The 27,220-nt window shown below is 49.5% G+C and overlaps 1 protein-coding gene across 1 annotated transcript in view; it reads left to right on the forward strand.

Moving 5' to 3' along the window:
- The window catches only part of CSMD2 (CUB and Sushi multiple domains 2), a 585,891-nt gene that overhangs the window by 321,870 nt on the left and 236,801 nt on the right, over window positions 1–27,220 (forward strand). Inside the window, exons 11-13 of the mRNA XM_046662326.1 lie at window positions 94–197; window positions 3,461–3,573; window positions 20,376–20,558. Of these exons, the coding sequence (XP_046518282.1) occupies window positions 94–197; window positions 3,461–3,573; window positions 20,376–20,558 (400 nt within the window). The remainder of the gene's footprint in view (window positions 1–93; window positions 198–3,460; window positions 3,574–20,375; window positions 20,559–27,220) is intronic.

The raw sequence follows: 27,220 nt of genomic DNA on the forward strand, positions 1-27,220 counted from the left end.
GGGACACATGAGGAAACTTCTTACTCTCCCCACGGCTGTGGAAGTCTCTCCCAGAGCCCCTGCGTCCTCCCTAATCCCGTGCTCCCTCCCTAGGTGATAAAGCTGGCCTTCGAGGAGTTTGACTTGGAGAGGGGCTATGACACCCTGACGGTCGGGGACGGTGGGCAGGACGGGGACCAGAAAACAGTTCTCTACATGTAAGTGAAGCGGAGCAAGTGGTGGGGAGGGCGGGAGCACGGGGGCAGCGGGATGGGCTTGCCGAGTCCTGCCTGGTCCCCCAGACCACGCAGGGACAAGGACAAGTGTCCTGCAGAGCTCCTGGTTTCAGTAAAACTCCCTCCACCTCTCTCTACACCAACCAAGAGAAACAGCCCTGGGCCCCGTCCTCATGGGGAATTTGCAGGAAGAATGTCCGGGATGAGCAGTGTTTTGGGAGCGGGGGAGGTAGAGGTTCTGCTTGTGCGCCTGGAACCTTCTGCTTGGCTGTCCTGCTTCTGTGCAGACCTCGCTTCTGCCACCCAGCAGCTCCTCCTCAAGGCCACGTTCATCCACATGGTCTGACTTCAGACAGAGGCAATGGAAGAGTTTTGCTAACCGCCCTGTATGCTAAGAACTATCTGGAAAATGGATGGTTTCAGGGAATTGGGACCACATAGACATAGTGGCCAAATTTTCTCAGTCGAGAAAGGCTATTGTGGGGTGTTCTAGTCCAGGGAGAGGATAATATGGGGCTGTTCTGCCTGGAGGTCCATTATATTGGGTCTTGGCTCCTGGGGGCCACTTAGCTCCTCCTTTGCTCACCACCATTGGCCTGACAGGAGAGCAGGGAAATGCTGTTCAGTGCATGCAGCCCAGCTTCAGGGAGACAGACAGGCCCGACATTGTCCACCTCCCCGGCCAAGAACGAGAGAGGATTTCACATACGTGAGCACCCACTATGTGCCCAGGCCTGTGACGGGAACTTTCACATCAGTTATCTCATCTAATTTCCACAGCAGCCCCGGGAGAAAGGTGTTGTTGTTCCCATTTAACAGGTGGAGAAACTGAGGCCTAAACGTTGCAAAGATGGTTGGCGGCAGAACCAGCACTTGAGTTCATGTCTTTTGATTTCACTCAAGGTTGGCGTCCCATGCCACACCCCCTCCCAAGCAGACGAGCTCCAGGCTGACACCCTCTGGTCTTAATGCTGAGAGAGGAATGGCTCTTGTGTAAGAGCTGGCGTGTCCAGGAGCTGGTGTGTTGTGGGCACTTCCCGCACCTTCCCCACACCTGCCTGGAGAAGATGCTCTCGGGGCAGTTCACCACTGAGTCAGGCGACGTAGCTGGGCCTTGGGATCTCTCGGGAAAAAGGAAAGGGATGTGAGCCTGAAGACACCCTCCCCCTTCCTGCCCCACTATATTACTCAGGGTTCTCCAGAGAAACAGAACCGGTAGGATGCGGAGAGAGAAAAGGGATTTATTATAGGGAATTGGCTCATGCGATCATAGAGACTGACAAATCCCAAGATCTGCAGGGCGAGTCGGCAAGCTGGAGAGGAGAGCCAGTGACATAGTTCTAACACAAAGGCCAGCAGGCTCAAGACCCAGGAAGAGCTGATGTTTCAGTTCAAGTCCAAGGCAGGGAAAAAACACAGTTTCAGCTGGAGGTCAGGCAGGCAGGAAGAATTTTCTTTTACTCAAGAGAGAGTCCACCTTTTTGTTCTATTCAGGCCTTTAACTGATTAGATGAGGCCCACCCACCTTGGGGAGGGCAATCTGCTTTATTCAGTCTACCAGTTTAAATGTTAATCTCATTCAAAAACACCCTCACAGAAACACCCAGAACAATTTTTAGCCAGATATCTGGGCACTCCGAGGACAAGCCAAATTGACACATAAAATTAGCCATCTCACCCACCTCCCCCTCCCCTTGGGGCATCCCCATTACTCACCTGCCCTGGTTTGCTGACTGTGTGGTACGTCAGCTCGGTGCGCCCAAGAGGCCAGGATCCCACTCTGCCTCCTTCCATGACCCCAGTGCGCTTTGTCATAGACAGAACCTTAGAACAGCAGAGTTGAAAAGACTCTTGGGGATCACACAACCCAATCCCCTCATTTAACATGGAACGAAAAAGCCCAGAGAGGCTCAACCACTTGCTGAAGGTCCCACAGCAAATGAATGGCAGATCCAGGGCTTGCACCCAGGTCTCTGTCACTCAGGTTCATGTCTTTTGATTTCACTCAAGACATTCACTCAGTTTGAGTGACCCCCCAACAAGTTCTGTAGCAGCCCAGGGGCTCTCCCACCACCCTCGGATCTCTTTAGGCCAATGTCAGTCTCAGAACTTCAGAGAAACACATGTAAATGGGTGGGCTCCTTTGTTGTCGTAACTGGGTTACACAGAGGAAAAGCATAGCTTTGGCCTTCTCCCTGCTCACCGCCACCCCAAAGTCAGGAGCCAGCCGGCCTCAATCCTTGCTCATTACAGCTTGTCAGAGCCCCCAGTCAAGGGATGTCACACCGTCCAAGCTGGTGTATCCCAGGAGGTCTGTTCCAGCTCCACCCCCGTGGCACTCAGGGTGTGCTGGTCATCTCTCTGCAGCCAACTCACTGGTCACCCCCAAGCTTTGAGACCCCGGGGTGGAGCAGAGATTAGAACCCATTAATCTACTCACCCCTTCCACAACCCCCACACCCTGTGCATGCTGGTGATTTGTCTGTTCTCAACAGAAAGTGGAAGCCAGGTTTTTCTGGAAACCCCAGCCCATGCAGCAGACTCTGGCTCTGCCATTCCCCAGCAGGCTGACTTTGACAAACCACCATCCATTTTGCACCTCTGTCTTCTCATCTGTACAGTGGGGATAACCAACCCCTACCTCACTGGACTCTTGGGGGCATTAAATGAGATAATGGGTGGGAAATTGTCTGACTTGAGTAGGTGCCTGGTAAATGTGAGTTGAATTAGATTCCTTCCCATGTTTAAACTCTCTCCTTCAGAAAGAATGTGGCCCTGGGGAGATGGCTGCACTTTGAACCCCATTGCTCATGCTAGAATGGAAGGAGATGGCTCATGAAAAGGAATGGCTGGGTTCCGACGGGGGAGATGGGTTTCTGTCTGTGTCTTTTCTGCAGTTCAGTTCACATGAAAGATCAAAGGTTGCAGGAGTATAGACATCCCCTTGATTAGATCTGGCTTCAGCTGCCCCTGTCCCCTGAGCAAGCCAGGACACAGACCTCTCTCATGAGCCCCAGGGTCTGGGCTAGCGAGTTGCAGTTGAGATTCAAGCTCCACCCGTAGCCGATGGGGAGGTGTGCTGAGTCTCCCAGCACGTGGCGCACACGTCAGAAACACTTTGGGGCCCAGGATGCACCCGAGTGGGGCCTGGCTCCTAGATATTCCTTTCAATGTCATCAGTCAGACAGTCATTCTGTTGGGGTGCCATGGTGGGTGCATGCCTCTAAATCTCTTTCTCTTTACAGCCTAACAGGTACGTCGGTCCCGGATCTCATTGTCAGCACCAACCATCAAATGTGGCTCCTCTTCCAGACCGATGGCAGTGGCAGCTCCCTGGGATTCAAGGCTTCTTACGAAGGTAACTGCTCTTGAGGAGCCAATGAACTTGCCCTAGCACCAGACACTTAGGGTCTGGAGTTGGAGTCAGAAAAGCCCTGGGTTCGAATCCTGGTTCCGCACTGCACCAGCTTCCTCTCCTTCGGCACGTTATTCGACTCCTCTGAGCCCCAGCCTCCTTCTTTGTCCACTGGGTCTCCTGGGTTGTTCTGAGGATTCCCTGGGATAAATCACTTAGAATGCTGGGCACACAGCACCAGGCACATACGTCACTTCCATCCCCAATTCATACCTGGCTTGTATAGACCGTTTAAAGGCCCCATAAACTTTCTGAGCCTTGCTTATTTTTAAAAGTCTTGAGACTGGAGACAGTAGCTTCCCCTGATACCCTATTTGGGTGTCACAGTGATGAGCGACTGTGTGCACAGGGCTAGGGACAGACACACGCCATTGGTGACCTGAGGAGGATTCAGATGAGAGTGACCTTCATCTCTTGATGGAAGCAGGCATTAAGGGAATAGAAAACTCTGGGGCCCAAGCAATACCACCGTCACCCCTCCATGCACATCCAAACCTCCTCTTGGCCGATGACTGCTAATGCTGATCCCCACCAAAAGGGGAGCAGAAACCATCCCTCGAGTATTTGTTAAGGCCCCAGCAGGTATCAGGCCCTAGAGCAGCACTAGGGGAGCAGATGACCAGGTCTGGGCCCTTTCCCAGGGGGCCTGCACTCTAGTAGTGAGACAGAGAAGATGACAAATGAGCTATGATTAAAGGAAGAGAGTTGGGGCAGAGCGAGCCAGTGGGAGCACAGAGAAGGGGCAGCCATCCTTTCTGGGGCATCAGGAAAGCCTTTATCAAGAAGGTGAGCCTGAAGTCTTTAAATCGACTCGGTGGCTTGGCTCCTAGAGAGACAGGAGGCGGGGTTGGGCAGCTAGAAGGTACCCTTCCTCCACCCCTTCCAGAGACCTGATGTGAGAGGATGTAAGGGGAGCAGCTCCAAAGGACTCTTCTTCCGCTCAGTGGACCAAGGCCTCTTCCCGTGCCAGGAGCTGTGCTCTGCTCCAAGCTAGGTACACAGGAGGTGTATCAATTTCCTAGGGCTGCCCTAATGAAGTGCCACAAACTGGGCAGCTTAAAACAGCAGAAATGTGTCCTCTCACAGTTCTGGAGGCCGGAAGTCTGAACTCGAGGTGTCGGGAGGGCCATGCTCCCTCGAGACTCTGGATAGGACCCTTCCTCGCCTCTTCCTCGCTTCTGGTGGTGGCCGGCAGTCCTTTGTGCTCTTTGGCTGCATCACTCCAATCTCTGCCTCTGCGGTCACACGCATCCCTGTCTGTCTCTCTCTTCTTCCCGTAAGGACACCAGTCATATTGGGTTAAGGGCTCACCCTCCTCCAGTATGACCTCGTCTTAACTTGATTACTTCTGCAAAGACCTATTTCCAAATAAGGTCACGTTCACAGTACGGGGAGTTAGGACTCAACATATCTTTTGGGGAACACAATTCAACCCATAATGGAGGCCAGGCCATATTTCCTGCTAACACTGTCATCCCATGATGCCCACTGGTAAGGACGATGAGTTTACTGTTCTAAGAACAGGAAGCATGTGTCCAGGTGAGCCCGAACAGCAGATGGAGAATGCCTGGGGAGCGACAAGTGCTGAGTCCAATCCCATTTCTAGCTCCATGGCAGGTCAGGGAGCCTCTGTAGGGCTGTTTCTTCATCTGTGAAATAGAGACAATGATATGACCTAGGTCACAGGGCTACGGCGAAGACTAAGTTTAGATAGGGAATGTGAAAATAAGAAGTGTGGCAAATTGCAAAGCAGTTATTGAGTAACTGATGAGTGAGTATGTAGGTAGTTAAATGAACGGGCTTTTCTGGTACATGAAGTTACACACAAGCAGCTGTGGGCAGTGGAAAGAGTGCCAGATGACATCAGGAGACCCCAATTCAGGTCCAGCCTCTGACACTCACTACTTTGAAAATGGGAATGGACTTGGACTCGAAGTTTCGAAGGTTTCCCCATTTCTGAACTTCTATGGATGTTGAGCAGTGAATGTTTCCGGAAGTGGGGAGAAATGATCCCGCGTCTTCGACACGCTCTTATTAATCTGTCCATATTTTATCAATAGCTTGGATAAGACATAAATAGCACATACTTAAAAGGGATAACAATACACCAATCAGCAAACAGCATGCAGGATGATCTCGATGGGGTAGAGCTTTGGGCTAAATTACTAGGATAAGATGAAGTGGGGGTAAATATCAAGTCCGTGTTAAGCTTCAAAAAAATCAGTGACTAGAATTTATCCCAGGGAGTTAGTTATGCTTTATTCTGTTCTGATCAGGCATCAGAGAATTGAGCTTAGATATGGGGACCTCAGCTTGAGATGGATGAGGAGAGGACCTCGGTTAAACCCAGTGAGAAAGGTTAACAACCCCCGGCATGTTTATTCAGAGGAAAAGTGGACTCAGGGGAACTTGAGAGCTGTGTACGAATCTCTGAAGGGCTGTTGTGTGGGAAAGAGGGGTTAGACTGGTTTGGTACAACTTCATTGGAAAAGAAAGGAACACATTTGTTAAGAGCCTACTGTGTACCAGAAGCTTGATGTTTGTTATCTCGGGGTTTTCAGTGTCATGCAAAGACTTGGGGTGCCCTCAGAGACCACCAAGGTGGGATAGGGGATGCCCAGCAGGGGGCGCTCTGCCTCTGCTTCCATCTCTTCTATTCCCATAAGCCTTCTTTTAAGAGGGGATTTGTAGCTAAACACGCATTTGAAGAACACTGCTTCATCTCATTCCCTGCTCACAGCTACATGATGGCTGGTCTCTTACAGATGAGGAATCTGAGACTCAGAAGTAACCTGCCGGGGATCACACAGAAGTGTGGGACCTAGCAGGGTGGAGACTTGATCCTGTCTCTCTCTGGCTTCGATGACCATGATTTTTCCTCTGTACCAGAAGCCTCCCAAAGTGGCAGAATTTCAATTCCTTGTAAAGGCTTTATAGAAGCCAAAGCTTCACCCCAACGAAATGGGTCATATATCATGAGCCCCGCTTCCTTGTTCCCGCAGGTTGGAGTTTTGTTCATTAGCTCATTTGTCCATTTCACCCAGCCAGTATTGATTAAGCTTCCGTTATGTGACAGGCTGGGTGCTGGGGTTACAACAGCGAGCAACATAGACACGGTCTGAAAACATACACCAGGTGACTGCTGGTTGTGGACAAGGTGTGGCAGGGCTTTTCCTTGGATCCCTGACAAATTAGGAAGAGAGTCTGGGCATTCAGAGACATCGCTAACCCACAGGGCCTACACAGGTGCTGCACAGAGAGGCAGCAGGTTCTGTGAAGACAGAGCAGACTCTGGAATTGAACCAGACCTGGTGAATCCCAGCCTGGTCCCAGCTGCGTGACCTTGGGCAAGTCCTGTGCTCTCTCTGAGCCTCAGTTGCCCCACTCATAAAATGGAGACGACCATATAGCCTTGTTAAAAAAGTGGAATAAGATCACAGGAAGTTCCTTGCGTAGCATCTAGCACAGAGGGGCACCCTCCCCTGGGGCCGTTGAAGTTCCTCTCCACCCAAACTTTCCATGATTATCACTGCTCTCCACTCCGGGGTGTGTCCTCCTCTGCTGGGGACACCTGCTCCTGGCCTGTCCTCCAGGTGGCCCATGCTTGCTCCGATAGGCCCCGGTTGTATGTCCCTGCTGTACACCTGCACTCCCCAGCAGGGGCCGTCACTCCCCAGACTGGCTGAGAAGTGAGATGGTTCACTGTGGCACGGTGTAGGGTTGGGGACAGTGGTGGCAGAAGGCAGATTCAGGTCACAAAGACACTTGAGACCTCGTAAAGAGTTTGCACTTTGTGCAGCAGGAAGAAGAACCTGTGAGGGTTAAATGTCAGGATGGGCCTGCCTCTCCCTCTTGTCCCTTCCACCCTTGACCTTTATTTGAGGGGTGAAACCCATGGGTCTCACACCTGCATGGTGAAGAGCCCCTCTACTGTAAAGTGAGTGGGTCAGTGGAATTCTCTGGTCTCTTCCCATCCTGCTCTCGGCATCTCTCACCTGCAGCCTCCTGCTTCTCCTCCACCTCTCTGAATGCTCCCTCACAGCTCCTGCACCGTGCCTCACTGCCCCTTCAGGGCAGGCACTTCTCACGGTCTGTTCTCAGCTTCCCATCCTCTTTTTCTAGAACCTTCCACAGTTGATCACATCTACTTCCATGGCTTCAGCCTCAACCTAAACACTGGTGACTTCCCAATTTGTTGCCCACTTGCATATCAGCCTACCTGTGACACATGTTATACACCTTGCCCCTCAGACATCTCAAACTAACCCATGTGTGTCAGTCTGCTCTGGCTGCCATAACAAAACATCATAGACTGGGTGGCTTGAACAAGAGAAATTTATTTCCGCACAATTCCAAAGACTGGAAGTCCAAGACCGATGTTCTGGCCACTTCAGTTTTGGCCGGGCTCTTTCTGGCTTGCAGAGTGCTCCGTCTCACTTTGTCCTCATGTGGCCTTTCCTCAGTGCATGCAGCTGAAGAGGGACAGCACAAGCTCTCCAGTGTCTCCTCTCACAAGGACCCTAATCCTGTCAGATCAGGGCCCCACGCTTATGACCTCGCTTAACCTTTATTAGTTCCTTAGAGGCCCATCTCCAAACACAGCCACTGTGGGGCTAGAGCTTCAACATATGAATTTGGGGGAGATGCAAACATTCTGTCTATAACACTATCCAAGACCGAGCTCACCATCTCCATCCCCCCCACACACCACTGCTCCTGTGTCTCCATCTTGACGAACAGCGCCACCATCCTCACCATCACTCGGCCTCATCTCCAGCTCTGCCTTTTCCCTCTCCCACCTCTGGCTCCATTCCCAGATTCTGTTGGTTCTCCCTCTGCGGCGTCCCAGCCCCTCTGTCATTGCCGTGGCCGAGGCCCTCATCACCTCTCACTTGAATGGCAGCACAGTCCTCCTCCCGGGCGTCCCTGACTCCAAGCCTCTCCCTGACCCCATCCATCTGCCACGTGCAGCACAGTGATCTTCCTGGAATCCACATCTGGCACAGTGCCCTCCTACTTACAAAAAAAAAAAAAAACTTTAATGACAATTTCTTATTGCTTTTAGGATAAAATCCACTCGTTCACATGGCATCCAAAGTTCTCTATGATCATAACTCTAAGCCAAATCTGCTCCTATGAACCAATTCCAGGCAGAATTACAGTTTATTAATCTGTCCATCCTACAGGGCCTAGCCCACAGCCTGGCACACAGCATGTGCTTAGAAAAGCTCTCAGAATTAAATGGCAATGTGCAAATTACACAGGCACAATCAAGCACCCTGCCTCAGCACCTCTCAACCCCCTTTTGCTCCCTTTAACACCTCCCAGTGCTCAGGGCCAAAAAGCCCACCCATTCTCCACCGCCCCACTAGGCTTTGGGGTTGACAAATCCAATTTATCATTGACTTCAGTCATTGGCTCTGGGCGTGATCTGCAGCCAGTCCCTCCGCATCTCTGAGCCTGAGTTTTCTCATCTGGGAAGAGGACTGATAAACGTTTATCTCACAGGGGACTTACAAGGACTCAGTGTAGTGAAGCCCCCGGCTTAGAGCCTGGCGGTTAGTAAACACTCAGTTCAAAGTCAGCTCTGTTCCCCCACTTCCCAGTCCTGTGGCTCCTCTCCCAACCTGCACCTGTGGCCCAAATCTTCAGAATTCCTATGCCCCATCTTAGCCCTCCTTTTACCCAGCTCCTGGGGAATTTCATAGAGGACAGACATCTTGGCTGAGGGCTGGGAGGGTGCCCGGGATGCAGATGCCCCACAGGTGGCATGAGGCGTTTGAGGGCAGAGACCTCCCCAGGCACACCTGGCCCCATCATCATCAATACCTTCTCCACCCCAGTTCAGGTAACAAGGATCTTCCTTGGGGGCAGGCAGGTGGCTCTGCAGTATCACCTCTCCCCCTCATTAGAAGTGCGATCCCCTGGGTGGGAAAATTGGGGGAGTTATTCCCCAGAAATCCTTCCAGTTCTGCTTGTCACAATCCTAGGTCGGGGTGGGGGAGGGGAGTCAGGCTGTGTCAGTATCTGAGTACTCGAGCCTAGAAACTCAGTCCCCCTCCATGAGGGCAGCCAGCTGTAGGAAATGCATTCATAGTTGCAATTGATTTGCTTTGCTTCCCAGTAGAACAAGAAATATTTAAGGAACAGGCAATTAGCACTCACCAGAAATATTATAAAATTACATACAACTTACTAACAAGTTTTAGCATCAGTCTGGGAGTCTCCTTGCTTCCTGCCTGGAGCCTGGAATCTGGCAGCCTAATGCTCAATCTGGGAGGCTGGCCCGGGGAAGGAACGAGCTGGGCCCCTGACCCTGGAGATACAGAGGAGCAGGTCGGTAGAGATTGTGCAGAAAGGATGCTCAGCAGTCCAGGGGACCGTGTTGGAAATGAGGACACCTGGGCATTCAATGTTGTCTAAGCCCCTATGATGTGTTGCAGACACTGTTCAGGACGTTGGGGCTACAAGGACAGCGGGACAGTCTGTGCCTCCACCTAAGTCAAAGTCTGTCTTCACTAGAGTCAAGGAAGTGCGAGAAGATGGGAAATATCAAGGAGGGGCAGCTAACCTTGCTGGAGAGCTTCAGGGAAGGCTTCCTGGAGGAGCTGGTGTCTGAGACTTGCTTGAAGGGTGAAAAGGAATTGGTCAGACATCTCTGAGAGAGAGAACTAGTTGGCTGAGAAAGCTGACATGCCCCTAGGGTTAAAGCTAAAACCTGCACAGAAATAAAGTTTGAGAGCAAGTAGGGAGAAGATAGCCAAGACTAGCCCTCTGCAGGCAGTGCCTCCATCCCCTTCCCCAGGATACAAGCTGGGCACAGGTGAGCCTCCTGAAGGAAATGGCGTTGGAGCTGGCCTGGAGAGGAAGCCGAGGGCAGCAGACCAGTGTCATGGACTCCACTCCTTTTCAGACAGCGCCTCTCCTCCTATCAGAAGGTCACACATGTGGCCATTTTCAGCCTCAAGTCTGCTATTTCAAGACACCTCTGCTGCTTCTTGTTTCATCCCCATGAGCTGAGAGGCCCACACTTTCCGGCTTCGGCCAGGAATAACACCAGGCGTATTCCTAAGACACTCACTGAGTTTCTGTGATGCCCTTAAAGCTTTCTCAGGCTCTGGGAGCTGGAGTTTACCTAGATACAGGCAGCTGCTGCCTCCTCTCAGGAAAACCCGGGGAGACCTTGCTATGCTCAAGCCTGTCTTGGCCCCTAGGGGCAGAAGCGGTAAAGAGAGGAGGATGCTGCACCATTAAAATTCAGCAGGAGGTAATTTGTCAATGAAATATACTCTAAATACATGGACTTTTGCAAATGACAAGCTCCAGTTTGGGGCTAAAGCAGCTTAGAGGCAAGCTAGATGTTCTACAGGTCCATAATTACTCCTGTTTCCCAACCTCCTTCAGCCTGTGACACACCCATGACAGTGTGGTGGAGGAAGGAGTGGGGAGGGAAGAATATCACCCACTTTGTCCTCCCACACCTCCATCCTATTTGTGAAAATCGTGTGCAGAGAGAGATGCACAAATACCCAGAGACACACATTCAGATGGACTGTGTCTCTTGCCTCCTTGTGCCCTTATCATCATCAGAAGTAGAAAAGTGGAGTGGGATGTGGTTCTAAGGAAATCCATGAGATCCGGGCATGCCCAGAGCTCATCTTAATGTTCCAAAGATGTCCTGGTCACTCGACGGGAGTTTGTGCTGATTGAACAATGGATCTGTAGCACTTAGTATGCATAAGACACTATGCTTGGTTCTGGAGATACAAAGAGCAGAAGGGATGGGACCCCTATATTTGAGGAGCTGACAACCTACAAAATAAAACATCAATGACTCATCAGTCATTGAACCAGGCTCTTCATGGTCTCCCTCAGACCATCTCTCTGCCCTCATCTCTCCTCACCATCACTTCCTCCACATTGAACTTCTAACTATTCTCCAGACCCTATGCTCTCTTCCTCTGTTTCCCCTTTACTGCTTCTTTCCTTCCATCCTTCCCTTCATCGTCCCCTCACCATTCCTCAAACATTTATCGAATGCCTCCTCTGTGCCTTGATAGACATTTCAAAACTGCTGTCTCGGTCCTCAAGAAACTTTTCGTTCAACAGGGAGAAATCATGCCAAAAACCACAGCATTGCAGCTATAACAGCAAACTGTCCAAGGGGGCTGAGAGAGAGAGAGTGCTCCTAGCCCACCTGGACCATTCGAGGGAAGATCCCAGTGCAGGAAACACTTGAGCTGACACTGAAAGATGAGTGTTTGTCTGGCAGACAAGCAGGGGGTATTCAATTCAAGAAGAGAGGACAGCAGGTGCCAAGTTAGAGCAATGTGAGAGCTGGCTGGGCCCTGCCAACAACAGGACAGTAGTGACAATGAGGAAACCCCTACTGTTACAGGTTACGTGCCATGTGCCAGACATTTTGACAACTGTCTTATATACATCAGCTCATTAAATCCTCAAAACAACCCTGTAAGGTGAATGTTATTATTACCTCTTCCGCTTTACAGATGAGAAAACTAGGGCTCAGAGAGAATAAGCCATATGCCCAAGGTCTGCTACTTTGTGTCAGAGCCAGGCTTTAGATCCAGGACCCTCTGACATCAGAGCCCTCGCTCGTCACCGTCACACTATCTTGCCTCCCTACAAGTCGCTCTGTTGTATAAATCTCAAGATCAGAGATGGCCAAAGATGAGGCTGGCATGGGAGAGGGTAGGCAAAGTCCTGCTGTGCCATGGAGTTAGGGTTTTAATCTGTGGATTTTAGGATGCCATGGAAGATCAATGAGCAGGGCACGGTAATGATCAGATCTTCATTTCTGAGTGATCTCGCACTGCTTTGCAGAGTACAGAATAGAGGGAAGAGGCAGGGGACCCACTCTTGTCTGATGCCCCCAGCAAGGTGAGAAATTGCGAAGGGCTGCACTAAGGTGGTGAGAGAAGGGATGGAGAGCAGAGGGTGCCGGGATGTTTAGGAGGAGGGGCCAACCCGAGTGGTTAGTGAGGGCTGCAGGTGCGGAGGGGAAGGCAGAATCCAAGCTGCTTCCTGTGTCTGGCTTGGGCAAGCCCTGTGAAGCCTCTCCCCTTCTCCTGGCCCAAGACCAGAGCTGCCTCCTCTGCTCTCCCAAAGGCTGTGTGGTCAGGTGTGCACCTCCCCCCTTGCCCTCATCAGCTGTGCTGTAATTATTTCTGTACCCACCTGACTATGAGTTCTCCAAGGGCAGGGCCATGGGCCAGGCAGCTCAATATCTTTAGTGCTGAGCATGGCATTTGGCAGTTTCAATACAATAAAGATTAGCTGAACTTACCCATTCAACAGAGTATGCTCTGTGTTCCAGGCACCGTGCCAACTGCTGGGTACACAGAGATCAGCAATGCGTATCAACGCAATCGACGCTTGCCTTCATAGGGCTTACATTCCAGCGGGTGGGGAGACAAGAAGCAAGGAGGCCAACCCGGCAGCCAGTGGGGAGCAAGGGGGCTGAGTTGGTGAATCAGCTTGTCCCTGATGCCCAACAGAGTAATCCCTGCTCATTTGCCCATATTCCCACGGCTACCCGCAATGTCTAGAACAGTAACTAGTCAAATGAATACATGAATGCTTATAAGGGGCATCAGGGCTATGAAGGACAAGAGTAGATGCCTAGAAAGAAAAGAAAAAGGGGAATTTCTAAGAGGCATCATTAGGGAAAGCATCTTTGAGGAGGTGACATCTTAAGCTAGCGTGCGGAGTCAGCATGTGAAGGAGAAGACAGGAAACTGCAGCCCAGGCCGAGGGAGCAGGGGATAAAGGAAGGAAGAAATGAAGCCCCACCCTTGGAAAGACAGCACTTCACAGCCGGAGCTCGGCCTCCCCTCCTTCCTCCAAGTGGAGCTGCCCTTCTTGGAGCTCATCAACTCGTGAAGTTATAGAGACGTGATGCAGCTCCTTCTGAACAGACATTGTCATAAAGGAGGATTCCAATTTGGTGTTAGAAATTGAAAAACCTGGGGAGAAGACAGTGAGGTTGATCACAGACGATAGGAATTAAACAGCCGAGAAGAGGGAAGCGAAAGTGCCGAGCGGCAGAGCCGTCGTCATGGAATTCAGAGGCGTCTTTGAAGCGCTCCTCTCGTATTCCCTAGCTTGCTTTTGGTAGGCGAGGAGAGAGATAAACACTTATAAAATGGAATTATGTGAAACCAGATAACAGGAAACCACATGCATGATTTTCTCCAAGTCAAAATTGGGTTTGTCAATTGGCAGTTCTGGGCCCTGGCGTCAGACGTGGTCAGCCCCTCACCAGGAGAGTCCAGATCAGGTGCCTTTCAGGCAGGCGGTGGAGCACGGGCAGCCCTCTGCAGGAAGGCAGGGGGCCCTGGTCGCTGTGTTCCCAGCAGGGGTTGGCTCTGGGCTTGGAGGGAAGGGCCAGACCAGGACAAGAGATGTTCAAGGGACAGAAGATAGCCACCAACTCTCTCTGCCTTCCTGGAAGGAGCTCCCGAACCCTCAAACCATCCTGCTCTGTTCTTCCCCTCCCCTCCACCCAATCCTGGTTCTGTGGGCTACGCCTGCACCCCTCCAGTGCCTTGGACCTCTTTGCCAAATGCTCCTTTAAACCTGGCTTCCCCTTGAGATCACCATTTACTGTAGCCCTCTCCACTGCCGACAGCTCCTGTCCCCAGACCCCATGAACTTCACACTGGAAAGGCGGGCTCACGTGTTCTCTCTCCAGTGCTATTGCACCTGTGTAAACCCGTCCTCCTTTGACCCAGTGCTGTCTCCACCTCTGCCACTTTCCACCCTCCTCATTAACGTCACCAGTCTCTTCCTCTCTACTCCAAGTCTTGCCATGATCTTGCCTCTCAGTTTCTTGACCTTCTCACTCCTGTTCAGTGCACTCCACCCTGGCTACAGCTGGACCTCGACTCCAGCGCCTCTGACATCTTGACTTCACCCATCCTGCTCTGGGACCCCTGGTCCCTCAGCTCCCTACCCGCTACTCCCTCTGCTCCTGTTCATCATCCTTCCCTTGACCTCTCCATTTCACCATCCCCTCCTGCCTTGTTCACTTATTTCTTTCTTTAGCCTGAGCCCCTAGGATCACACTTGAGCCGTTCTTTCGACAAGATCCTCAACTCCTTGTCCCATTGTCCTTCCATTTCTCCAAACCCAACCCCACCCCTCAATCAATCCTACAGCTCCTTTCCCCATTTCTACATGAACCGAGTTACTGAGGGCTCTCAGACAAGCCACACAGCCATGCTCAGCAGCGCCCCTATAAATGAGTCATCGCCGCCTTTTGTGGGCCCCAGAGGTACATGGCCATCCATCTTGCCGTGGTTCCCTCTTCTCCAGGTGATTGCTTCAGACGTTCTTGTCCACATCAAGTCCTTTTCCCCATGGCTAGTCCCTCACCTTCAGCAATGACCATGACCTCCTCCTCCACTTAGAAAATAGAGCCTGTGTCATCATAGGATCTCCTTCAACCTCCTGCCATCCTGCCTGAAAGCTCATTGTAATCCCCTCTTCCATCCTTCCACGAGGGAAGGAGAGCTTCCTGGTCTCCAAGGCTAGCCCCACATCATGACCTGGGTCCCATGCCTCCTGCCCTCTCTAGAGCCCACTGTCATTCCCCATTTGTCCTCCATATCATCACTTAACCATTTAATCTCTCTCTCTGTCTCTGTCCTTCCCTAGCATTTAAATATAGTCAGGTTTCTCCCATCTTAAAAATACTGTTAAGGGGCCGGCCTGGTGGCACAGTGGTTAAGTGCACACATTCTGCTTCGGCGGCCCAGGGTTCGCCGGTTCGGATCCCGGGTGTGGACATGGCACTGCTTGGCAAGCCATGCTGTGGTAGGCGTCCCACAAATAAAGTGGAGGAAGATGGGCACGGATGTTAGCTCAGGGCCAGTCTTCCTCAGCAAAAAGAGGAGGATTGGCAGCAGATGTTAGCTCCGGGCTAATCTCCTTCTTAAAAAAAAAAAAAAGAAAAGAAAAAAATACTGTTAAACTGCTCCCCTCTAGGCCCTACTCCTCATGAGTTACCACCTAACTTCTCTCTATTCCTTCATTGCCAAGAAATGCCTGCTTTAAAAGTCAACAACTTGCCCTGCATCCTCTTCCTCTTCTCCCATTGGCTGTTTGGCCCCATCCTTACTCTCAGTCTGCTCCTGCCAGTATCAACAGTGACCTCCTTTTGCTAACCTGCTTTTCAATCCTGTCTAAACTTCCCTGCAGCCTTTGATGCTGTCGATCTCCTTGAACCTCATTCTTCTCTAAGCTTCTGTGACCCCACGCTCCCAGGATTTTAGTCTAGCATTCCACTGGTCCCTTCAGTGTGCCTCACTGTCCTGTCCGGGACTGACATCTCTTCTCACTCTCCTTGAGTGATCTCATCCTTCTTATGGCTTCTTTACCATCTATGAGCTAAATCTCAAATTCTCTTATTTCTAGACCAGACTTCTCCTGAACTTAAGCCCCATGTAGCCATTTTCTTCTAGATGCGTCCACTTGGAGGTGCACAGACACCTCAAAACTCAGCACGCCCTACTGAGGACCATCCAGACCTGCTCCTCCTCCTGCATCCTTGTCTCCGTGAAAGCACACCCAGGTGCCCAGGCCAAACCCTTCCATCACTGAAGACCACAGCCTCTCCTCTAACCCCTACATCCTCACTCTCAGGATGGCCTATGGCTTCCTCCTGCTGTAGACCTCCCAAATCTTCTGCCTCTCTCCATCCCTCTGCCTCTGGTGCCAGTCCAGGATGCCATCAAAACATCTCTCAGGCTATTGTGAGCCTCCCACTAGATTGGAAGCTCCATGGAAGCAGGACTTGTTCTCCGTTGCACCCCCAGTGCCCAGCAGGGTGGCTCACCCTAAGTAGACACTCAAATGTTTGTTGAATGAAAGAATGATTTCCCTTCCTCCAGAACTACTGCCCCCAGACCATTCCCCAGACAGCTGTCAGTGTGATCTTTTAAAATACAAAGTGTAAAATGCTAAATAGAATGAAACCCTGTATTGACTTCCCATTGCCTGCCATCTGAAGTCCGGTCCTGTTAGCAGATTGCACAGGCCCTTTAGTGTGTTGGCCCTGCAAGCGTTTCCCAGCCTTATCTCTCATCACTGTCGAAAGTACTTGCATTTGTGGGAAGACAATGTTGCACAGTGGTTAAGAGCCCTAGAACCGTACAATGCGAGTTTGGATCTCAGATCCACTGCTTCCTAGCTCTGTGACCTTGGATGATTACATGATCTCTCTGTGCCTCAGTTTCCTCCTCTTTAAAATACAGATGATAGTACCTAATTCACAGGGTTACTATAAGGATGAAATGAGACAGTATCTGTAAAGTGCTCAGAGTGGCTACACGCACGATCCTACAGTCTTTCCTCTGAGACTTTGCATGGGTTCTTCTCAGCTAAATGGCCCTGCTTCTCATTTCTCTCCCACTTACTCCTTTCTTTCTTTCTCCAGCTTTATTGAGATGTAATTGACATATAACATCGTCTAAGGTGTACAGCATGATGATTTGATATATGTATGTATTATGAAATGATTACCACGATAAAGTTAGCTAACACCGTCACCTCACATAGTTACAATTTGTGCGTGTGTGTTGAGAACTTTTAAGAGCTACTCTCTTAGCCACTTTCAAATATACAATACAATGTCGGGAACTACATCACCATGCTGCACATTATACCGCCAGTACTTCCTCACCTTATAAATGGAAGTTTGTACCCAGTGACCACCTTCACCTGTTTCCTCACCCCCACCTCTGGTAACTACCGCTCTTCTCTCTGTTTCCATGAGTCCGGTTTTGTGAGATTCCACATATAAGTGAGATCCTACAGTATTTGTCTTTCTCGTCTGACTTATGTCACGTAGCATAATGCCCTCAAGATTCATCCTTGTTGTCACAAATGGCAGAGTTTCCTTCTTGTTTATGGCTGAGTAATGTTCCAGAATGTGTCTGTGTGTGTGTTTGTGTATTTATATACACCACATTTTCTTTATCCATTCATCCATTGATGGATGCTTAGGTTGTTTCCTTTTTTGGCTATTATGAATAATGCTGCACTGAATCCCACTTATCCTTTCACCTGCTAACTCCTGCGCAGCCTTCAGACTCAGCTTAGACCTCACCCCCTCCAAGAAGCCTCTCCTGATGGGTCTGGGGGGAGGTAAGGGAGGCGCTCACCCTGGGCATAAAATTTAAGGCATGTGGGGGAGGCCAAAAAACTCAATAATTAAGGTAAATAATATTTTAATGCAGTACTTTTAAAAATCAAGATTAGTAGAAGATATCCATGGTAAAAGACATATACAATTTAAATAACAATAGGCTCCGATAGCCAAGACTAGGGTGAGGCAAATGAGGTGAGTCGTACAAGTGCTAGGTCGGATCTGATCTTTGAGTTTTGGTGTTTTTCTTCATGTTGGATTTGATTTAGATGCATTAATTTTGATTTTCTAAAAAAAAAAAACAAAGCATTGCACCAAGATATTGTTTGTCTTGATTGCTGCGTTTTTGGTGGTCCCTAAAATTTTGTGCCCAAGATTAGCACCTCACTCCCCGCACCATATTTCTCTCCCCACTCCAAGGTTGAGTTAGGTGCTCCTTCTGGGCGCTTCCACAGCAAGAATCACCCTGTGTCATGAATACCTGTTTCCTTGTCTGCATCATGACTGGATTGTTCAGTCCTTGAAAGAAGAGCCCATAACCAGATCTCAAGCGTCTAGCACAGACACTGGCACACAGTAGGTGCTCATTATATGCTTCTGATTGCATTGACGGCAGGAGAAATCGGGTGAGTGTGGGCCTGTGGGAAAGACTGTGCCTACACAATGAGGAGGACACTGGTTCTGATGAGCAGAGTACACCCTCAGACCAGCTGCTGTGGGCAGGGACACAGGCAGGTATACCCCAAATTTATATCTTCTACAGCGTGCTGGGGCCTCACTAAGAAACCTTAAATCTGGGTCCTGTCCCAGCGATAGAATCCAGCTCTGTCTTCAAAGGCTGGGCAGCTTTCATCAGGACTCAGGATGCCTGCAGTGGCAGTCCTGGCCAGGGTCTCGTGTGCCAAAGAGAGCATGTTTGGGGACACCTGGGAGAAAGAGGGCCTTGCTACTTGCTTCTCCAGGACGACTTGTCACAGGGACCCCTTCTTCCTTCCCTTCAGATGCCCTGGAGCTCGGGGACCTGGCGCAAAGGGGCCCAGGAATGCCTCAGTGTGTGCCCTCCCGTCCCTGGCATGACAAAAGCCAGCTTCACAGGAGGGCCCAGTTGTGCTTCGGCAGGTGTGTGTGTAGAGGGTGAGGCCAAGGGGCCGTGTGAGCGGAAAGGCGGGTGAGCTGACCTCTCCTTGCAGCAGACCGGCGCCTGGTCACACAGACCCCCTCCTTTCCCCTGCATTCGAGGACCCTGGATGTCCGACTTAGGTCACACACACACACACACGTACACAGTCTCAGCCACAGAATGCCTTGTTCTGCCCGCTCACAGCAGACAGCTGGAGGCCCTGGATTTCGGGGTAACAGGAATGTGAGAATCAAGAGCCTGTCCGGATAAGGCAGTACATGGGGGGAGGGGAGCATAGGCAGCCTCAGTGAGCCCTCAGAAGCCCACCAAGGTGGTAAGAAGCCTTTTGCAGAATCATGCCTATTGAGGTCACGCACAGCAACTGCAGGGACTGTGGCTCCTGACAGCCCGTAATGATGTCTACAGAAAAGGCAGGGTCCCTTTGACCTGACAATCCTGGGAAGGTATCCAAAAAGCTTTCCTGATTCCTCCAGTCCCCTCGCTCCCAAATCATAGGACCCATACAGCCCTCACCTCACCATCTGTCCCTTCATTCTTTGCTCCCTGTCTCTCCCGCAGGATGCCTTCCTCCCTGGGAACAGAGCTCCTCCTCCCCCTCTTCTCCCTCCCCTCCCTCCCCCTTCCTCCTCCGCGCAGCACCAAGCACAGGGCTGATGGAGGTGGGGGTGTCTCCGGAGGAAACTCCAGGCACTTGGCCAGGACACATTCCTTCCCTGGAGCATCTGGGTCCTGATTGGCTCTCCCCCGAGGCAGCCAGCCCATCATGCCTCCTGAGTCCAGGCCCCCAGAGCTGTCTTGGGGAACCCACTCCTTGTCTGAGTCACCACTGCCGAATCAATTGAACTTTAAAAGCATACTTAATGAGTCATTTGGTTCATTTTACCTGCTGCTCTCTCAAGTTGAATTTAAAAAATATCTTCATGAAACTACTTCCATATCAGAAGGCAGTAAATAGTGATTCTCGCTTAATCTCTGGTTTAGGGAAAGGTGGGCAGCAAAGCATCAGCTGCCCTCTTGTGCTTGCCTCTGCCGCTCAGGAACGGACTGCATTTAAGATCTATCAAGTGACATTGGTAATCCAAATGCAGGGTCAAGATCAGTAAGGATGTCTCCAAACTCTGGGACTTGTCAGCTCCTGGGACAAGCATCTCATGATGCTTGCAGACCCACCCTCCCTGAATGAAAATGCCCAAGCACGTAGAACACTGTACGTGGACACGGAGTCTCAGGTGTTTGCTAGCTGGAAGGCCCATCTATCTTAGGGTGTCGTGTTGAAACAGGACATTGCAGGATTTCTCATTAAAGATCCTACCCGGGTCGCTCCAAGCACTTCCTCATGGCAGAGGTGCAGCAGAGCGTGTAACGTGGACCTCCAGCTCCAAGAGAGGTATGAAGTCACCTTTGTCTCTGTTTTCTCGTCTTCCTGTCTTTCAGAGATCGAGCAGGGCAGCTGCGGTGACCCTGGCATTCCCGCCTATGGCCGGAGGGAAGGCTCCCGGTTTCACCACGGTGATACGCTCAAGTTTGAGTGCCAGCCTGCCTTTGAGCTGGTGGGGCAGAAGGCAATCACGTGCCAAAAGAATAACCAGTGGTCGGCTAAGAAGCCAGGCTGCGTGTGTAAGTGAGCGGGGAGGAGGCCACCTGGGGTCTCCACCGAAAGGCAGGGGCCCGTTTCCTAACTAATCAGGGGCCCCGTCCTTGGGAACCTTGCAGGTTGTAACAACAGCTTCACTCTGCTTTCCTCTATTCCTCGCCATATTGCTGGTTAGGTCCTCATTTCTGGCAGCAACCTAAACTGTAGCACTGAGAATGATTGCTCTTGACATTTGAGGACATTCTTCAACCCATCTTGTCCTCCGTGGTGATGCTTGAGAGCAAGGTAGATGCCACTGGGGCTTGGTCCACCAGGCTCAGACCTAGACATTTCCTCCTCACCCTTGTTACTGCCAGTGACACCAGACAGTCAAGCCAGGGTGGAAGGGACTGGCAAATCCATAAGATGGTAGAATCTGTACCAGCCTCTGGATGTGGTGGGAAGCCATGGCCTTGCTGGGATGTAAGAAGTTCCCTCCAATTGCTTCTTCTCAGATTGGATTTGGGGAGGGTGGGGATCAAGCTGTCTTTGGATTGTTGATCTTTTGGAGAAGGGGTTGGTGTTGAGTGCTCTGTTCTACGGAAATAACAAGAAAGCCCTTCTTCCTTCCTCTTAGATGGTATGACCATACTTTCCGGCGCAAATAATACTCTAAATCCTGGGTCCCAGTGGGAGTGGCAAGTGTAAGGGGGCTGTGTGTAGCAGGGTTGGTCTCTGCTGAGAAATCAATGGTTCCAGCTTCTCTAGGCTGTTACCTCTTCTTCTCCCAGCCCTCGCTACCCTACCTCCTCCATCTCTTTCTATCTGCTTCTCTCAGGGAAGGGCAAGGAGCCTGACCCTCTGAGCCTCTCTCCCACCTCAGTGGGCTTCTCAGGGCCTCTTGAGTGCTGCATACTAGATAATGGTGGCCCCTCAGGGACTGGGGAGGGAATAACTGGGGAGACTGTGAGAGAACATCTGTGCTGACTGGGAGTTTGGTGTATGAGTTGGTGAGTTGGGTTATACTATGGTGATTATACTTCTCAAACAACAAAAAAATCACTTTCTTTGGTTTGACAAAGCATTTTTGATGATTTGTGAGTGTATGTAAAAATTCTTTCAGAGGTTTAAAGATCAAATCTCTCTTAGATACACAGTAAACGAATCACCCTTATTGACAAAAGTAAAATGGCATGAAATCTGTTCATTCCTTCAGCCTGATGTGGTTAGAATATAGTGCCCGGCAGTGTTAGAGATGCCACGGGGACCGGGGGGCAGGGGGGTGGCAGGGAAAGTTAGTGGGGAGCAGCTTGGGACAAGTAGGAACAAAGGGGAGACAGTTCTAGAGACCAAGCCCAGGCCAGAATGTGTGGGTGGTGTGGAGCCTCAGAAGGTAGGGCTGGAGGCAGGGCCTCAGAAGGCAAAGGTACGGACTGTGGGAGTCCCAGATGCCATGGAAGCTTCATCTCGGAATCCATCTGGATAAAACAAGGCAAGGAGAACTGGAAAGGGCAGACCCCTGGGGCAGAGAGCTGGTAGGAATGAAGTGGGTAGCACAGCCAACAGCTACTTAGGACCAGGATAAAGTTCCCTGCCCCACAAGCTGAGAGATGCAGGTAGCAGAATGCCCCTGGGGCGCTGCCCCTCAAGTCCTCCAAAAATTTACTTGACCCTTGGCTCTTAGGAGTAGTTTTAGGAAATCTTTCTAGAACCTTCAGTAAGGGCAGAAGACCATGAAGTGCTGCTCAGCAAGCCTTCATTTCCAGGAGCGAGGCTGGCAGCCCCTACGGAGCTGGCCATTAGTTATGAACAGCTGAGAAGAAGGGGACAGAATGGTCCTGGCAAGTACGGGGTGGAGCTCTCTGTGGTTTAAAATGAGGAAGAGGAGCCAAGCTTGTTGATGAGAACTGAAGCAGGCACTCTGGAGGGCAGTGTGGCATTTCTTCTTCTGGATGATTCTGGGATATAGGGGAATGGCATGCCCCAACCACTGCCATCACTCGGATTTTTCTTGTCATCTGGGAATAACAGAACACAGCTTGAGTCTCAGGGATGCCGGCTTCAGAGGAGGCGGCCAGAGAGAGCCAGCTGGACCCATGCCTTTGCATCACATAGCAAAGTGGCATTTGTGTTTCATGAAGGTGAAGGAGTGCTATCGGTCAGCTCTCTACTGAGTACTCAGTCCCTAAGCTGATGTTTCTATAGGGCCCTGGCTTTGCCCTCAGGAAACAAACAGTCTAATTGGTGGTAAAAGGATGGTGCTAAAAACGTCCTGGCACACTGAGATGACTTTGGTTTAAAAATCTGGAGACTCGTTCCTTTGTCCTAGCTGAGCTTCATGACTGTGGCCAGGGCACCTTCTCTCTGGATTTTGGTTTTCTATTCTATTCAATAGGGTAGCCTTCCATTCTGGCTCCGAACATTCTAAGCCTCTCTGATCGTATTTACAGAAACGGATAACTATGACATGAACAGTCGTCACATTTTCCGCAGCGAATGCTTGGAAACCACTTCTTAAAGTGAATCGTTTACAGAATAGGTCATACTTTGGTTGAGGGATAATGTTAAACTTTGATGTTCTCCTTCTGACCCCAGATCAAATATATCATAGTTGGTGATCAATAGAAAAGGGGCAACATCTCTAAGCATCTATACAAATATGAAAGAGTATCAGGTGGTCATAAATGTAAGTACAAAAGCACCTCTAGCAAAGTCAGCATAAGTGTCCTGAAATTTACCACACAATAAATATTAATACAATACTTAGCAAACAATACTGCTGTTTCCTTCTTAGGATTTAGAAGGGGATTGGGGAAATATTTTGATAGCTCCAATTTCTTTGAACAGTTGTCCAAAGAAGTGCCAAGCAGCACACTGTTCTTCTCTTGAAACCTTTTCTTCAAAACAACTTCTTACTAGGGAATTGCCCTGCCGAGACCACACAAATACACTCTTTCCTTCATGTTCTAAAACATTTTCTGTAGCAAGCAGAGACTTCAGAATCATTTCGTTGGCTTTTGAGCTGCCCTCACAGTAGTCGATGCTCAATAGATGGTCTTTTTTCATCTAGATTTTAAAGAAGATTCTGTTTCTCACAGAGAAAAGCATTTTGAAAGAAAAGATGGAGCCAGCTTCTTTCCTCTTACACTGTCTTCCTCCTTGGTTAATTCACATCTCCAGGGATCCCTGCTCAAAATCAGTTGGAAGTGATACACTTTCCATCCACTGGACAATATGTACTGAGTGCCTACGGTGTGCCAAGCACCACATGTTGGCGTGAGAGCTATTCAGTCTCTGCCTAGGAAATGTGCTCAGCCTGGTGGCCTGGTGAGAAAGCTCTGGTCAGGTGGCACAGATTCTTCACCTTCCCAGAAGCTCTGCTGTGTCACCCCCTTCCTTACAAAAGGACAGACAGCCTTTCCCATACGACCATGTCCAGTTATTCCTCCACAGCAAGAGATACGATGAGAAGGAAGATACAAATAACTCTGAAGGTGGTTTGCAGAATACTTGATGCTTTGTTGACAGGCTAGCAGAACCCTTCACACTTCATCAGGAAGCCAGGAAACCAATTATCAGTCCATTAGCAGCCACTTTCAGAAGAAATTTCAAAACAGCCTTCACCAGAAATATGCCAAGACGGCACAAATGCGAACTTTCCTTCACCATTTTGTAAACTACCATGAGAAGGTGTGAATCCTAATTGCTCAGTTCCTAGTGTGTATGGCACATGTGTGAAATGTGAAAGCAGGGCCTCCTGGGATGTATACTGTAAGTTACAAGTCAGCACCCAACCTTGAGAGACCAAGGGAGGGAGGGGTGGGTCCATGGCTGCTCAAAGAAGATGTTGCAGAGGGTACAGGGCTTGAGCTGGGCCTTGGAGAGCTGGGAGGTAAAGGAAGCTGTTCCACAGGAATGCTCTGGGAAATGGTCCTCTCCTGGTACTCCCCTGTCCCTTCCTCCCTGAGTTCCTCCCTCCCTACTCTGAACACACACACACAGTGCTGGACAAAGAGTGGATTGGGCCATATGGTCATCAGGAAGCCGGTCTCTCCCACGCACTGTTACTCTAAGGCAGGGTCTCTTAACCTCAGCGCTACTGACATGTTGGACCAGATAATTCTTTTTGTGGGGGCAGTCTTGTGCATCGTAGGATGTTTTAGCAGCATCGCTCTCCTCCACCCACCAGATGCCAGTAGCATCTGCTCCCCACCCCATCAATTGTGACAATCAAAAATTTCTCCAGACATTGCCAAATCTCTCATAGGGGAAAAACCACCCTAGTGATCTAAGATAATCTAGTCTCATCAAATTCTAAATATGAAGAAATCTGTGTGTTTGCATTTTAAGTGAGGCTGTGTTTAAAGTCCATAGAGTTATGACAGTGAGAAAGCATGGGGTGAGGGAGGAGGATGATGTTTATTCAATTTTTTACGTCATTGGGAAGATATGAATCTTCCCTACAACTTTGTGGAGTATTTATTCTCGCATTTTACAGATGAAAACAAAGTTCAAGTAGTCAAGGTAACTAGCTCAGAGGTAACAGAACCATTCAATGATGGGCTGGAATTTGAACTATTAATTGACGGAGCAGCAATTTGAACGCAAGCTCATAGTACTCCAAATCCTGCGCTCTCTCCATTGAGCCAGATTTCCAGAATCCAAGGGATCATCGGGAAAGACAAGGAAGCCCTAGGACAAAAATACTAGGTCAGAGTACAGAAGCAAACTGTTGGCTGAGTTACTCCGATGAAGTAACAGATTGACAAGAGCTAGACAATTCATGAACGCTAGATCCTTGACCCTCATTGGAACTATACCAGTATTGGATATCAATATGCAATATACCAGTGTCAAAGCCTTTTCCTAATCTTTGCTTTTTCTCATTCTTTCTACTCATCCATTTATCCATCCATCTTTGATTTATTGAGCACCTACTGTGTACAAAGTCAGCTGCATAAAGGAGTATGACTGATCTGGTCAAATTCTAACCTGGAGGGTCTTTGGGGGTGATCCTGCTCAGGTTGAAGAGGTGATCTCATAGTGCTGTGCCCTATATAATGTACTGTAAGTCTTTCAGAAGTATCTGGAGCTCAAGGGTCAATACCTAACACAAGCTTTTGGTGTATTCTAGTATTCAAAAGTTTAAGTAAATTTAAAGGTTTAAATAAATATTATACTCTTAATTTCATTTCCTTAAACCAAAACCAATTTTAGATTTGGCCATTCTTTTTTGACTCTTACACACATATTTCATGTGGCTTTAATCAAATTGAACATACCATCTCGCATTCTGTGTTTTAAACTCTACATTATGTCGCATATGTTGCCATGAGGCTGCACGTCTTTCATAGTTATCATTCTTAATATCTATGGATATTCTGCCTAGTGAATGGACCATGACTTAGTTAACCAATTATGTTCAATTATTTTATACAAAGCTGTAATGAACATACTCAGGCATATGGCTTTTTTTTCTTTGCTTGAATTATGTCCTTAGGATAAATTTCCAGGAGTGAGGTTGTTGGGTCAGGATATGAACATTTTTATTAACTCTTGATGTATATTGCTCCCCAAAAATACGGTGCCAGTTCATAATACCAATAACACAAGCTATATGATTAAGAATAAGACTCACAGAACACGCGGCCTTCCCATCCAGAAACATGGCATACCTCTCTTTTATGTTCATCTACTTTCACTTTTCTAAATATAACAACTTTGTGGTGTTCATCATATGGGTCACATATATCACTCGTAACCTTTATCAGCATCGCCAAACCTCAAGTGTTTGTGTAGCCTTTTAAAAATTGCTAATTTAATAGGTATAAATTGGATATGTTCCTACAGGACACCCTTGTGAACTTCTGCAAAGTGCCAAATGTTATGATAAGTGCTGCAAATCCAGAGATGAATTGGACACAGTCCTTGACCTCAAAGAGCTTGCTCTAATGTGAAGATAGACCTAATTATGTAAATTAAAGTGGGCTCTTGTGGTTCAAAATTTAGTTTTTCGATAAGCAAGCATTGGTAATACAGATGCGTTTAGGATCTTCCCTGTGAAGATTCATTCTTTTATTTAACACATATTCATTGAGTGCCTGTTATGGGGCTGGCATCATAGCAGGTGCTGAACAAGAGAGCAACAGTCTCTCTTGTCATAGCATGCAGGCATGATGTCATCTCTGTCCAATAATTGGGCCTGAATGATGGGAGGACAAAGTTGGGGCCCCGTTGCAAAAGGAGACATCCAAGTGGTGGTACTGAGTTCTGAGAGAAGCCCTGGGGCTTGGGCCTATGCAAAAGGGGGATGTTCATTAGACACATTTTGCACACATGCATGCATACACACACACGTGCACGCACATGCACTCCCTGTCTGGGTACTTGGTTTGTGGTAGTTCCCAAAAGGGTTGGCAGCTGCCAAATGTATGTGACTGAAAGAAGGGAGCGGGGCCCATGCGAGTAGGGTCCAGAGAGAGACTGCTGGGTACCCATGGGCTGGTGGCATGTCCTCGTTGGAGCTAGAGGAATGAAAGTGGCATCAGGATTTCCGTCACAGGACCCTGGACAGACACTCCAGTCCGGCTCTTTCTACAGTGGCCTGGGTCCGGCGCTGTGTAGGAGGGACATGGGGCATTTGCTATTTGCAGTCTCTGTGTAGCAACTGTCCGTTCCAACATGTGGGTACGAGAGAGTTGCGTTG

Source organism: Equus quagga, chromosome 5 (assembly GCF_021613505.1).
Source record: "Equus quagga isolate Etosha38 chromosome 5, UCLA_HA_Equagga_1.0, whole genome shotgun sequence".
NCBI classification, from domain to species: domain Eukaryota; kingdom Metazoa; phylum Chordata; class Mammalia; order Perissodactyla; family Equidae; genus Equus; species Equus quagga.